A 13395-nucleotide genomic window follows, 5' to 3' on the forward strand; every position below is an offset into this window, starting at 1 on the left:
AATCACTGGCTTCAGTGATCAGAATAGAATAAGATGTTCTAAAAAGAAGTCTCACTTCATCAACTGATTCTTTAAAAATAGAGTCATATAGGAGTGAACAGTGTGATCTTACCTCTGATCCTTTATGTCTTACTAGATAACCCTTGTACCAATCTAAAAGGAAAAAAGAGTGCACTCATAAGCTTAGAATAGAACATGTACTTCAAGAAACATACAAGGTTTTCATTGTTGTTTGTTTGTTTTCATTTTGTTTTTCCTCCTCTCCATATAAGAACCACCTGGCACAGGATGTCTAAAAAAATAGTTATTTCAAAAAATACATAGATTAAAGCCAAATGAGTAGCAGGAAATGGCACTACTTATACATTGGCAAGTATGATTCTGTGATCTGTTTTCAAGTCTTGCACAGTAAGAACAGATCTTATGCAGAATGTAACACTCCCACACTTGCACATAAAAGATAGGATAAGCTGTTTCGTTACCTTATATATATGTATCAACAAAAATCACTCACGATACTGCAAAGCCTGTGAAGCATTTCTGATTGCGTTCTAAGGGTAGTATTAAAATGATACAGTATATGGCTCTTAGATATCCAGTTTCCCAATGTTAGAAGGGAGACCTGTTGCTCTGCCATGAGAAACTATAGCTTTTAGACCCTACTCAAGTAAGCAGCTTTAACTGTAAAGTTCAAGGCAGAAAGTCAAAAAATAAATGAAGGGCTATTGTGAGCCCATTCATCAACTAGAAACCCCTTCTGAAAGAAACAGATGTTCAATATTGCAGCAGTGCTAATTAGGACACTAATTCAGACTGTTCTATTTGTGCCCCAGTTAAATTGCAATAAAATTCTACAAAGAACATAAAATCAAGTTCAACCTCACTAAATTAAAACAGAAGCCATGCCCACTGTACACACGGTCCATCATCATGAAACATTACCTGCACAGCAGCATTACTGGGCTTTGCATTGGCTTCTAGTTCATTCCCAAGGAAGCATTTTATGACTTGAAGCTTACTTTCTCTGACTGTAATTTCATGAAGAGACATACTTCTTCCTTACCACCTTTTCTCCTCAAAATTTCTAACACAGCACAAGTATGTCAGCCATACAACTAAAGCATTAAAAAACTCAAATGTCAACAAGCAGAATTGTGAGAAAGGCAAAATTAAAAGAGTCAGGGAAATTATTGACCTAGAAGAAAGAAAGAATATTTTTCTTGTATTTTCTTAACACAAGGATCCTTGTGTTTTCTTAACACAAGGATTTTTTTTTCAGTATCTTCTCAACAAGAAAAGTTCCAAATCTTTTAAAGCTGAATGATTTTCACAGTCTCCAATTTACAAAAAAAAAAATGCTTAAAACCTATTTCATCCTATGTGCTGTGACTACACACACAAGTTCTGCATGCATATTTTGCACATGTAAAACAAACAAAAATAGCACAAAATGTGCACAGAGAAGAAACTGTTACTCTTGGTTACTCTTCAGCTGCAGCTGGCATCATCTTTTTAAGGTATCTGATAGAAGATCTACTTCCTCATGTGCACAACATGAAAGATGGCACTTCTTCATTGACAAACATATTTCTTAAAAACAAGTTATGACATGGCGTAAGGGCAGTGGATTCAGAACAGATTTTTAGATAAAAAATAACCCCATAAGATCACCACTTCAGTTGCCACGCCGTCCTCACAAACTTGACTACGAATTTAGCACGTTTCAGGTCAGAAACCTGAAATGCTGGTTGTTTCTGCCATTAACAGAGGCAATGCAAGGATAAGGAGGTTCTGGTTTGCAAGTATATTTTCTCCCCTTAGCAAAAAACTAAAGAATTATGCAGACTTTTCTTCTTCTTCTTCTTTTAGGAGAGGACATGAATTGTTACTCATGGCTTTGAAAGATGCATCTGTTATCTAGTAGTCTAATGACTTACATCCATTTTTTCAGTTATGTTTATAGTGAATATAGCGAATTTCTCTTACAAATACAAAAAAAAAAAAAAAAAAGCTTTTGTGCTGCTAAACATTGGAGATGTGGTTTCTCAGATGCTCCTTTTTTAAAGACCTTGCCATTTCCAAACAGCTTAGAGATCTGTGCAGTGGAATAGACTGGGCACAGCTAGCCTCAAATTCTTAGCAGTCTTAAGACCAAAGTGGCTTACAGCTCTGAACTGTCTCTCAGAATGCACAATGCAGCAATTGCTCTCTAACATGCACTGCATTTAATAAGATACAGGTGACAGACACTGGAAGTAGGATGAAGATAATTTTATAGTTGTTTTGCAAAGTTTGAAGAACTTCATAATTTTAAAATCTAATTTTTAAGTTTTAACCTGGTCAGTTATATCACTGCAGATTGTGAACAACAACAAAAAAAATCTGTTACAGTGACTTTTGCAAAGACACCCAAATGTTGAGTTGATATAATTCTGATGTCTTTGCTTTATACCAATAAAAACTTAAGAGCTTTGGTGGACTTGGAAGGTAATTCAGTAAATATATGAAGGTATACATCAATAAGAAGGAATACACTATCACTCTGGTATCAACAATGAGTTCAGCTTCACAAATCTACAAGGTTTTATGCTCTCTCATTATTCTGCTGCTTGTCCTTATTTTACATTTAGGCCAGTTGGTCAGCTATCTCCACATACCAACTCCACATACCCAAGCTCGGGTCAGCATATTGAGTATTTGTTATGCATTACTTGATGTGGACTTGTGTTGTTTAGTACATTCAATATGTCAAATGGTTTTCAGAAGTGTTTTTATCATGCTGAACTACAGAATACTTTAAATATACTTGATTTCCTTCTTATAATATGGGAATACTATGGTGCTGAATAGCAACAAATATTTAGCAACAATAAGAAATATCTAGCAACAAATATTTAGTTTAGAGGCAAAAATGTGCTCCATTAATGCTTGCATCAAATCTAATGCATCTTCCGTCAGGTATAGTACAATCTGGCATGAATGTCACAAACTACCTTGATGACTTCCTCATTTGGTAATGGCATCCCAAGAAAACCACATGTACTATAACATTTCTGATTTTGGCTCTCCAAAAATGAATAAGTTGTTCCTCAAAATAGAACACTGCCAGCAATAATACAAACATATACCAACACCATTTAGACAACTACTTATGTAACACAGACAATTGGTGTGAAGTAAAAAGACTAAATTATATAAATAAAGAAAACTACAGCCTTAAGTCCACTGGCTTACCTTCACAGGACTCTAAGATATGGACCACATCACCAATTTGTAGAGCCAGCTGTTGTGCTCCCGTGCCTTTGAAATTGTATATAGCTGAAAAATTAGAGGGCAAAAATACTGGTTTTCAATATAGCCATACACTACAATTAAACTGACAAGCACATGTTTATTAAGATTCTGATACTAGCATAAATAGACTAGGATAAATAAATAAACGGAACTATAATTCTATCACCAAGCTTCATCTGCTATCACTACTTTTCTCTCTTTTCTTCTGAAAATGTAAATGTTATGAAAAAGGTCACTGTTGCAAGAAAACGAAGCCATTTATAGCAACTACTCTGTATATGCTTTAGAGCACATATTTAGATGCACATCTTCAATATATACATGTTCATTGTGATGCAAATTTGTTAGTCTACTGCTTTAACTAAGAATTTAAAACACAGTTTTAGAAATTTACAGTGATGCTGGGGGGGATAATGGGGACAGAGAAACACATGTAAACTGTCTTCATCTTAACATGAAACTATTTCATTTGGAAGCAGTAGAAAGTTTCTTAATTTTCTGTACTTAATCACTCCAAAAGGAACAAAGGAGAGGCAGATTTTAAAAGTCTTCCAATTAGAACCTTATCTGCATGGGTTTAAAAAACAGCTAAGTTTCAGACAGAATTCAAGAAAAATGAGTTTCGTTGCTAGTTATTACATTCTAAGACTGCAGGATGTGGGCTGCTATGGTAAGCCTTCTTTTCTGTACATTTTTTCTTCAGGGTCTTGTTTATAGACAATAGCATTACAGATTAGAAGTGGTTATTGAATCTAGTATCAACCAGAGAAACTATTTAAAGTACGTGAGTCTACAACCACAATTAAACTGTGCAAGTAGTAACAGCACACTAACTACTAACCATGACGTCCATTGTGCCATAAAGATACTAGGGTGCAGGGCTTTTCTTCCTTTTCTCATGACAGTCTCCCAGTCCATCCATCCATACAGAGAATCCAAACATGCAATATTTTGAACTAGTGGAAACCTCATCTAGAAAGATCTGCCTCCATTCAGCCTATTCCAACATATTTTTTGCTTCCCTCTCTCTCTCTGAGGCATCTGAAAGAAGCATGCTGATTTCTGCTAGGCCAAAATGTATGTTAGTGACACATTTTACTTAAACATTTTACTTAAGACTATGTTTAAAATCTCAAATGAAATTGCCTTTCAAGTAAACGCCCAAAGTAGAAACATAGAGCTAAATCGGTTCATCCCTTTCACTTTTTAAATGTTCCATTAACGATGCTATGGTCTGAATTTTTGAGTAGACCTGTGTGGCGCCAGGAGTTGGACTTGATGATCCTTATGGGTCCTTTCCAACTTTGGATATTCTATGATTCTTTCTTTCTTTCTTTCTTTTCGTCATGATTTCATTATATTTCTGGAACAAGTTAGAAGGAATTTCATATTTAATTAAGAGCCTTATTTGAACAAAAATAAATTCTTATTTTTGTTGACACTTCTCCTGGTTGGGTAGATGGGTAGAACAGGGATTGAATCATTACTCATAAAAAAAAAATAAAAAGAAAGAAAAAAGAAAAAAACACTTGGAGAGGCCCTGCTTTACAGATTAAGCCATTTATTCAAGATAATTTTATGATGATTTCTAAGCTATTCTCACAGAACTGACTTAGCTCAACACAAAATTAAATTTAGGTAGTAGATATGTAATTACGTTCAGACTGGCTTACTTTTGTTAGTCTTAAAATAGATCTCAGTAAGTGAAGATGGCTAATGACCCTTATAAGTATTATTACATTTACAGATATTTGCCACTTGTTTCCAGAGTGTATGTGTAGATTGTGGAGCTGAGGCTGTTACTGTTTTCCTGAAAGGTCCATGTAGATTAAGACTACTGTTCACTAACATACTCTTTCAATTTCAAAATATGCAACTTCCAGATGCATTTGTCTCAAAATATGGATGCAAATTACTGAGTCATATTTACATTGCATATTGTTTTAGCCCTCTGTTAATAACTTCACTTAATAGCAATTGATATATTGAAAAGCGTGGTAACTAACTGACTACGGAAGTGGTTTTACCAACTAAGACTTTTCTAAATGAGTAAGTGGAAACTTAATGAGAGAGATATTACTGTAGTATTGGGATTTTTCAGTAGGAAGAGTTTAACTAATTCCTTTAAAACATTTTAACTATAGACATATCCAGACATTTTATGACAAGAAATCATTTCCCTTATACAGTTGCAAAAAACACTACAACCAACCAACCTAATACCATCAACTACATCCAGATGTATTTTTTACAGCACTGGACAGCTTTACTACCATGTCTGCTGATTTTTGAATTAGCTGTCAATGAAAGGTTGACTATTAAATCCAAATGTATCTTCTGTTAACTGCAACTTCACAAATATATGGATTCATATGTTATCTGATAGGATAATCACAACAGGATTTATAAAAATAAACTCTCCAGACAGCTGAAATAAAGGCCCCTTCAAATTACTGTGAAGAAAGTTGTCAATTTACTTTGAAGAACACTCTCTCAGGGCATTCACTGATTAGCCTCAATGAGATCTGTCTGAAGATGCCAACGTCCATTCTAAAACCCAATAGCAAGTCTAGAAAACAACAGGTCAAACTGTTGACATGAAAGATTTTCCAAGCAGAACTCCGCTAAAGCACAAAAAGGTGTTGAATTGTATGGAAGATGGAAGGGATTCCCATCAGTCCCATGGAGCGTGCCCAGGATATCAGTTCTTGTTCATCTGAAAGCGACACATGCTGTAAAGACAGTCTAAGAAGCTTCAGTATCTAACTCTGCCATCACTCTCCCATATTCAGGCACCCGTAGCATAAGACATCTAACAGTATCCACTCCAGCAGCAAAAAAACAATGAGTATGAAGGCAACTAGATATATGTAAAACTAAAGCATAAAATATATGCTACTGGATATATATATGACTGTGAAGCCTCTTTCATTAAATGTCATAGGTATGCATATGTTTGCCAAAGTAAAATATTAATGAAAACATGTACAAGATGTTTATAGACTTCCCAAGAAACCAATTGCTTTTTGTTCAGAGTAGGATTCCTGTTAAAATATAGATTTCAAGAACTGCTGATAGGGACAAAGACGCAATTAACTTATTATTTGAATTAGATCACATCCTCAATTTAGAAGACGACAAGCCATAAAATAAATAAATAAATAAATAAATCATACTTTGTAGCTTGTTTGGGAACATTCAAAAGACAAAGCACTCCAGGATCCCTTCACTAATCCAGCCAAAAGTATTCTGTCATGAAAACCAGCTAAATTCCCTCGGGGTTCGAGTACTTAAAAAGCCCAGATTCTCAGTATTCATCAAAAATACCAGACTGTAACCTAATGCAAGACAGGAATGGTGAGCAAGGAAAATCTCACAAACCTGCAACACTGAAGCCATTTATTAACCTAATCTTCCTACCTGTCTTTCCTGCATATTTTACTTCCTGTGAAGTCCTTGCCCTGCTTATTAAGGGAAGTGTGACCATTACCTTTTTCACTTTGAGACCCACTTTTTACTCACAGCTTTCTTACCAGTTGGTTTCCTTGCCTACTTTCCACCCTTCCACTTAAAAAGAATTTGAAAATGACTTCTGAGGTACAGGTTTGCTCAATCAGCTCTTCCTGTGTGACGTGTTGCTGTGTCAGCTGATCTAGGTGTTCCTGCTCCGGCAGGGGGATTGGACTAGATGATCTTTCAAGGTCCCTTCCAATCCCTAACATTCTGTGATTCTGTAAACTCTTAATTTCACTTGACAATGGTAGGATAATTATCTGGCATGATATCCATGTGATAACTCCTGGAGCAATATCAAATATTCCAAGAGTCCTAATGAAGAGCTTCAGCAAGAATCCTGTTAATCCTGTTCCATTTTATTTTGAAACATTACAACTCTACTTTTATGAGTAGTAATATAAAAATTTCACCTTCTCTCCTGACATATCAATTCCTTGTGTTCAGCTAGTATTTTCTTATCATAAAAAATAGTGTGAAATTACTCAGCAAGGACACTGACAAATCTCGTCTGAAAATACTATGCAGTCCTAACAGTATTCCTTGATTTCTCAAAAACAAACAAAAAAACAAACAAACAAAACTATAAAATTTGTGGATCTCAGTGAACACCAAACTGGAAGGTGTTAGGCATGCTGTTAACTGAAGGCTCACAAATTCAATGTGAGAATCATTCATCAGAAACTTGAACACAAAAACATAGAAAACAAAATAGTCCAAAGAGGTCAAAGAGCTTCCAGTCTTGAGAAGATTATCAATTTGAATGCACTTTATCTCGGTAGACTCAGTTTGCCCATATTGCTTGATTTTACTGAGACAAAAGCGTGCTTTCAGCATAGCTGTTCTATTTTACAGGCTTCATCATTCCTTGAGTTTCCTATAGGTAAAATTAAGTAGTTACACTATTTTCCCTCGTATTAATAAGAGCATAAAAATACTGAATTTCCAAAAACCTCTTTGAACACCCTTCCAAAAAGCCCGTAACTAAATCCTCAGTGTGACTATATCCCTGATTATTTTTTGGTTTGTTATTTGATTGGTTTTTAAGTCTATTCCGGGTCAAAGATTCTCCTGCTATTCTCACCTAGTTATGTAATGAAAGAACAAATACATTTAGTTTCCAATGTAAATTAAGGAAAACAAAACAGGGTGTGAGCCAACAGCTGGCATGGCTAAGAAAAGGAACTCCTGTATATAAGCTGCAGCTTTTCTTTCAGCCTTGCTGACCTTCCTTAAATTTGTAGTTATCTATTAACTTCAAGTAATTGTGCAATAGCAGAAATTGAATGCTCCCTAGTGAAAAAGGCCTACAAGGAAAGATAACATGCATGAGTACTCATTTAAATGGTATTTTATTATTGCTGGAAAGTCCATTTGACTATTGTTATTTTCCCTATTCCCCTTTGTAAAGAATAAGCTTCAGACATTGATAGCATTTTTTCTGACATACAGGTATGAAGTGACTTTTAATAGAGTTTAATACAAAACCTTTATATAACCCAGGAAACAGACTTGGGGTGGGTATAGAAACTGTGAGTAAAGTCATAGTATTATTACCCCACATGATGACACAACTTGCACAGATTCTCTTTTACATCAAAATCACTTGTGCTTGTACCCTAGAACAGCAGGGGAACAAGCACGGGGTGAAGGAAATACCACCAAGTCTACAGTGTCAGTTCTCATAAGCAACTTACTCTAGAGCTTTAATTTTAAGATTCTGGTTTGGACTTCCTATTGGAAAGCACAATCATACCTGCCATTCTTCAAGAAACAGTTGTAATGCATGGAGGAGACATCTAGGACACTTAGTAGAGCATTGCAATAATCAGTTATAGCTGTGGTAACTACATTAGAGGAAATCTATATTCAAAGTGCACTTGACCTCAATATTAAACAGCAGCTATTAATTTCCAGCTTTGAAATGGGTCATGTCATGGATTCTTTAAGATCTGATATCTGCCGGCTGCAAACGTTACAGACTAATGCTAAGCCCCCCACAGACATAAAACTTGATGACTTTTTTTTTTTTTTTTTTTTAAACAGTTGGTTCAGTTCTCATCTGGTTCATTACTAGTCCGGCTCAGCCAAAGTCATAGTCTTTGCTCTAGAGCAAGTTAGTCTGTGGCTAACTGGGTTTACTTTTTTCTTGTTGTTTTTAATATATGCAGAGGAAAAGGTACCACCTTTGAGAATTATCATAGTGTAAACGATAATTCCATCTGCTCCCTCACAAAGTGGATACATCATTTCCTTTACATACATAAAGGAAACTTATCAAAGCTATAAATCTCATCTGGGTTTGAACACAAGTGAATTTCCTTAAGAACACAGATAATCCATTGCACCATTTCCCATTTTATGCACTGAATCCCATTTCATTATTCATGCAATTTGCTGATATCTCTTTGTCAAGTGGTGCTTGTTGGCTTCTTTGAACTAAACAGTAGTTCAAGTGCTAAGTCACGTCTTAATTCGCAGCAGGAAATGATTTCGAAATAACTTGCAAATAAAAAAAGATAAAATTTTAGTTTGCTGTCATCTTCAGTCTTTTTGACACTAAACTACCACTGATGTCCTAAACGCTTGTATGAGAGCAGTTAGTGTGTCCTTAGTTCTGACCCCCAGTCCACAAGGTACAGTTCTCTGTGTTGGCACCTGAAAATTTCCCAAGTGCCGAATCCCCCCACCCCCCATGATACAAAAATTGCAATATTCAGTGAAGTGACTGACTTGAGTAACACAAATGTGTCTTTATCACATGAGCAGTTGAAATAGACTTCTTATACTAACAGACCATTTTCAAGACTTCCAGGTTGTCATAAATAACCAGATTTGAGGAGACAACAGTCTTATCGGGGAGACGGGTGGGAGGAGGAGCAGCAGTATTTCTAGCAGGCCATGTTTCAGGAAATGGTATCTGCACATAATCACAATTGCAATTGTAAGGTCTTATGAGCTACTGTGAAATGAATGCCATGGTCAGAGCTGACAGCGTTTGGGAAAGCGGCACGAGCGCTATTTCACTGCCAGAAGTAAATCCTACTCCTTTTGAGTTTTTGAAAATTCCCCATTGTGTTATCTGTATTGCAGTTTAAACAATGTTAAAACACACCCATTAGATGTTTGCCAGTATTTGATTGCTTCTTATGTGCTAAAATTAAAGTGTTCATGATAAGTGATTCCAGTTAAACTCTTGGTTTTTTGAATTAAATATTCTTAGATCAGAGGTAGACAAAAGTACTGCTATGCAAAATTGTATGTTCTGAGTAGGGTATTTTAAGTAGAACAGTGAAGTGAACTGTTCAATCAAGATGCATTGTTAGCCTTCATGAAACAAACATCACTGGACTGAATTACCCTTATTTTTGAAGTAATCTATTTCACAGAATCACAGAATGTTAGGGATTGGAAGGGACCTTGAAAGATCATCTAGTCCAATCCCCCTGCCGGAGCAGGGGGATTTCACAAGATTGTTTTTAGTATATGTGGTTTGCTGCAGCTTTCAGATACCATAAGGACTACAAGATCATAACAGCCTTTTAAATACTGGCTATGAAGTTACACATTGTCAAATTCCACTGTCAACAAAGCACAGCAGGCCTTCTCAGGGGAAATGCATTGGTCATACCCCCAAGGCTGCTCCACTGGAGGAGTATGAACAAAAATTCACTAGCATGCATCACACGGAATATCAAGTCAGATTACATAATGGTCTCCCATGCTAAAAACTAGTGCAGGAGGAATAAGACTTTCTTTGTTATTACGTCCAACACGCTCCAACCCAAAACGTTCCCTGTAAGAAGCCCCTAGAAGTGAAAATTGTTTTATGTTATTCTTGTGAGTATGATCCATCACTAGTATACCAATACAGACACCACATCCAATAAATCCAGTCATAGTCCCCCAGGTCAGTAGCTTTCAGGAAAAAAAAAAAAAAAAGTTAAAATTAAGTGAAGTACTTTCTACTATTTGTAAAAATGAAAGAGAAAATCTTTACACCTTTCATTTTGTAATATAAACTGCCACCAGAACAAGGCACTTCCATTTCACAATTCCCTCCCTGCTGCACGTGGAAGTTGAACAGGAAGACATTCTTTTCCTCTTATTAATTCCCTGATTCATTTCATGAAGCCGGTTTGGCGGTTTGTTGTTTTTTTTAATGTTTTTTTAATGTTGTTTTTAGTGTGTTTAATGAAAACATTACACCCTCCTTAACAGTCATTTAAAATAATTTTGGGATTCCAGATTAGTAACTAGGCACTAGTATGTAAAATAAACTATAAGAAATATAACATTAACTATGTTCTGTACTGGGAGCCCACAGTTATCTTCAGCAGAGTATTTCTTTCAAGTGCTTCAGTGCTGCTTCCTAATTTTAAGGTGCTGTTTATTTATTTTAACTGCAATTCAGACCTTTATGGAAATTAACATTATTAATTTTAAGGAAAATTGGTGTTGGAAGGTGACATTCTTTTCAAAAAAGGAATTTACTACTACTACTCATATACAACTTTTTCAGTAACACTAACTTCAAGTAAACATCTTCATGATTTCTCAGAAGCAACTGTAGGATTCCCCTTCTCCAGCATTTGTTTCACTGTAACTTCTAGCTACTGCTTACTAAACAATATGCTACTTATTCAATGTGTTTCCAAAATACAGAGGTGGGAAAAGCTGTGTTACTATTAGAGTTCAAGATCTGAGATGGGTGGGAGCACGGAGGGGTGGAAAGGTTACATCTCCCAAGCTGGCATTCACATACTACTTGCCATTTTCTTTGAAAAATTAAAACTTCATATGAAATTGATCATTTCAGTTAAACTACTGTGATAAAGTGGAGGATGTTATCATACGAGAGAAAACACCTGCCCACATCCTGTTCAGAAGTTATGAGGACAAAATTCAAACAGCAGTTTACTGAGTTACATACCCACGCCACTCTTCTTGTCTGTCTTGCGCCATGTCGCCATCATACATGAGTCTGTGAGGCTCCAAAGGATGCCCACCACTGAGGCAAACAAGATTTAAAGGATGCAAAGTTCAAGATGGGCAACCAGCAAAAGGAGATGGAAGCAAAATCCGTTTCCCAGCTGTTGTTACTGATGCCTAGGAGAAGCCTGAAGCTGGCTGAGGCAGCTGTGAGGGTTCTGTGAGATTTGCTGCTCTTCTGAGCTGTGCGCTTCCTTCCTCTTTTCTCAATTCGAGATATTGTACCCAAGTGTCATGGGGGAGGGGAAACCCAAACTGGGTGTTTCTGTTGCATGATACTGGCTGTAACACAACAGCAGGCGAAAAGAAGCAAAACCACTACACTGCTCTCCTGCACCACTCTTCAACTTGCATCTACGTGGAAGGCTACCATGTGCAAAGCCCAGCCGCTATGACAATCTCTACACGCTGAACAGTTCAGTTTCGAAATGCCCCTCATTTCTTAAACTTACAACAGAAGCAGACTTTAAATGATTTGGCTTTTTCAAGCCATGAACTTGCTTTTAACCTGCCCTGGAAAAGGGATTTGTTTTTCATAATAGAAATTCTCTCAGAGAAATGAGGTGAAGAAAAAGCCACAACATTTCAAACTCCACCCATTCCTCTCTATTTCTCTCATGCTACATTTGGAGAGAAAAGGAGTTTCTCTTCATTTTCTAAACAAAGCAGCACTTAAAAGCTCATTATCTAGACAAAACTTCAAGAACTGGTTTACTGAATATTTACAGCCCTTAATTTTACACAGGTAGGTGTGTGAGAACTTAAATAGTGATGTTTTGGGTAAGCAAAGATCAAGCAAAGTTGTTCACCGTTTGGATGAAGGACAATACATGGGATCGAAAACAAGTATGTCACCTGCGTTCACATTCTTTACTTGTGAGTTTAAAACATTAAAAAATAGAAAATATTTTGAGATTTATTCTTATCTCCAGCTCGGTACAACAAATCCATATAATAGTCCTGTCCTCAGGATATTACTTTCTATCTTAGCAATCATGGCTTCTGAAAACAGTTTAACAGTGCTGTGCTACATCCGTGAGGATAGTCTTTCATGACACGTGACATGTCAGTTCTTGATTTTAACTAGCAGTTAAGAGAAGTCCAGACTGCCAGTCTTTCTCTTGTTGCACAAGGATTTCCAAAACCTATTCTCGAGGCCAAACAAACAAAAAAACAAAACTTTAGCTAACCTTAGTGGAAGGATTTTGTTAATTATTTCATAGGGAGAAATTAACTTGCTTAAAAGTAACACCAAAGCTCCATATTATGTTTATTAACATGAGCTAGATTCTGAGCAACTCAGAACGTCTCCATCTAAGGACAACCAATTTCAGCTATGGAGTCCTAACTATTCTTTTCCATTGAACACCCATTTCATACTCTTTTCTCAAAAGTAGATTTTGAGACTGAACCATTTCATCTTTCTTTTTACTATGGATTTTGAGTTGTAACTTTCTAACCTGCAATGACTGTTTTCCTTACTCCTCTGAATCCCTACTGCAGCAAATCACCCTTTCCCATACACGACTTGGCCTAACGGTCATGCCTCGCATTTAATGTCTTTTTCTACATTTGTCTTCCTCGTTATGTTTCCCT

The 13395-nt window shown here is 36.2% G+C and overlaps 1 protein-coding gene across 1 annotated transcript in view; it reads right to left on the reverse strand.

The window, feature by feature from the left end:
- Positions 1–12309, reverse strand: part of DOCK2 (dedicator of cytokinesis 2) — a 187111-nt gene extending 174802 nt beyond the window's left edge. The window contains exons 1-3 of the mRNA XM_040573039.1: positions 11741–12309; positions 3235–3318; positions 113–153 (exon numbers count right to left, since the gene is read on the reverse strand). Coding sequence (XP_040428973.1) covers positions 113–153; positions 3235–3318; positions 11741–11783 — 168 coding nt within the window. The 5' untranslated portion in view covers positions 11784–12309. The remainder of the gene's footprint in view (positions 1–112; positions 154–3234; positions 3319–11740) is intronic.
- Between the last annotated feature and the right edge of the window lie 1086 nt (positions 12310–13395).

This window comes from Cygnus olor, chromosome 14 (genome assembly GCF_009769625.2).
Source record: "Cygnus olor isolate bCygOlo1 chromosome 14, bCygOlo1.pri.v2, whole genome shotgun sequence".
In the NCBI taxonomy this organism is placed as follows: Eukaryota; Metazoa; Chordata; class Aves; order Anseriformes; family Anatidae; genus Cygnus; species Cygnus olor.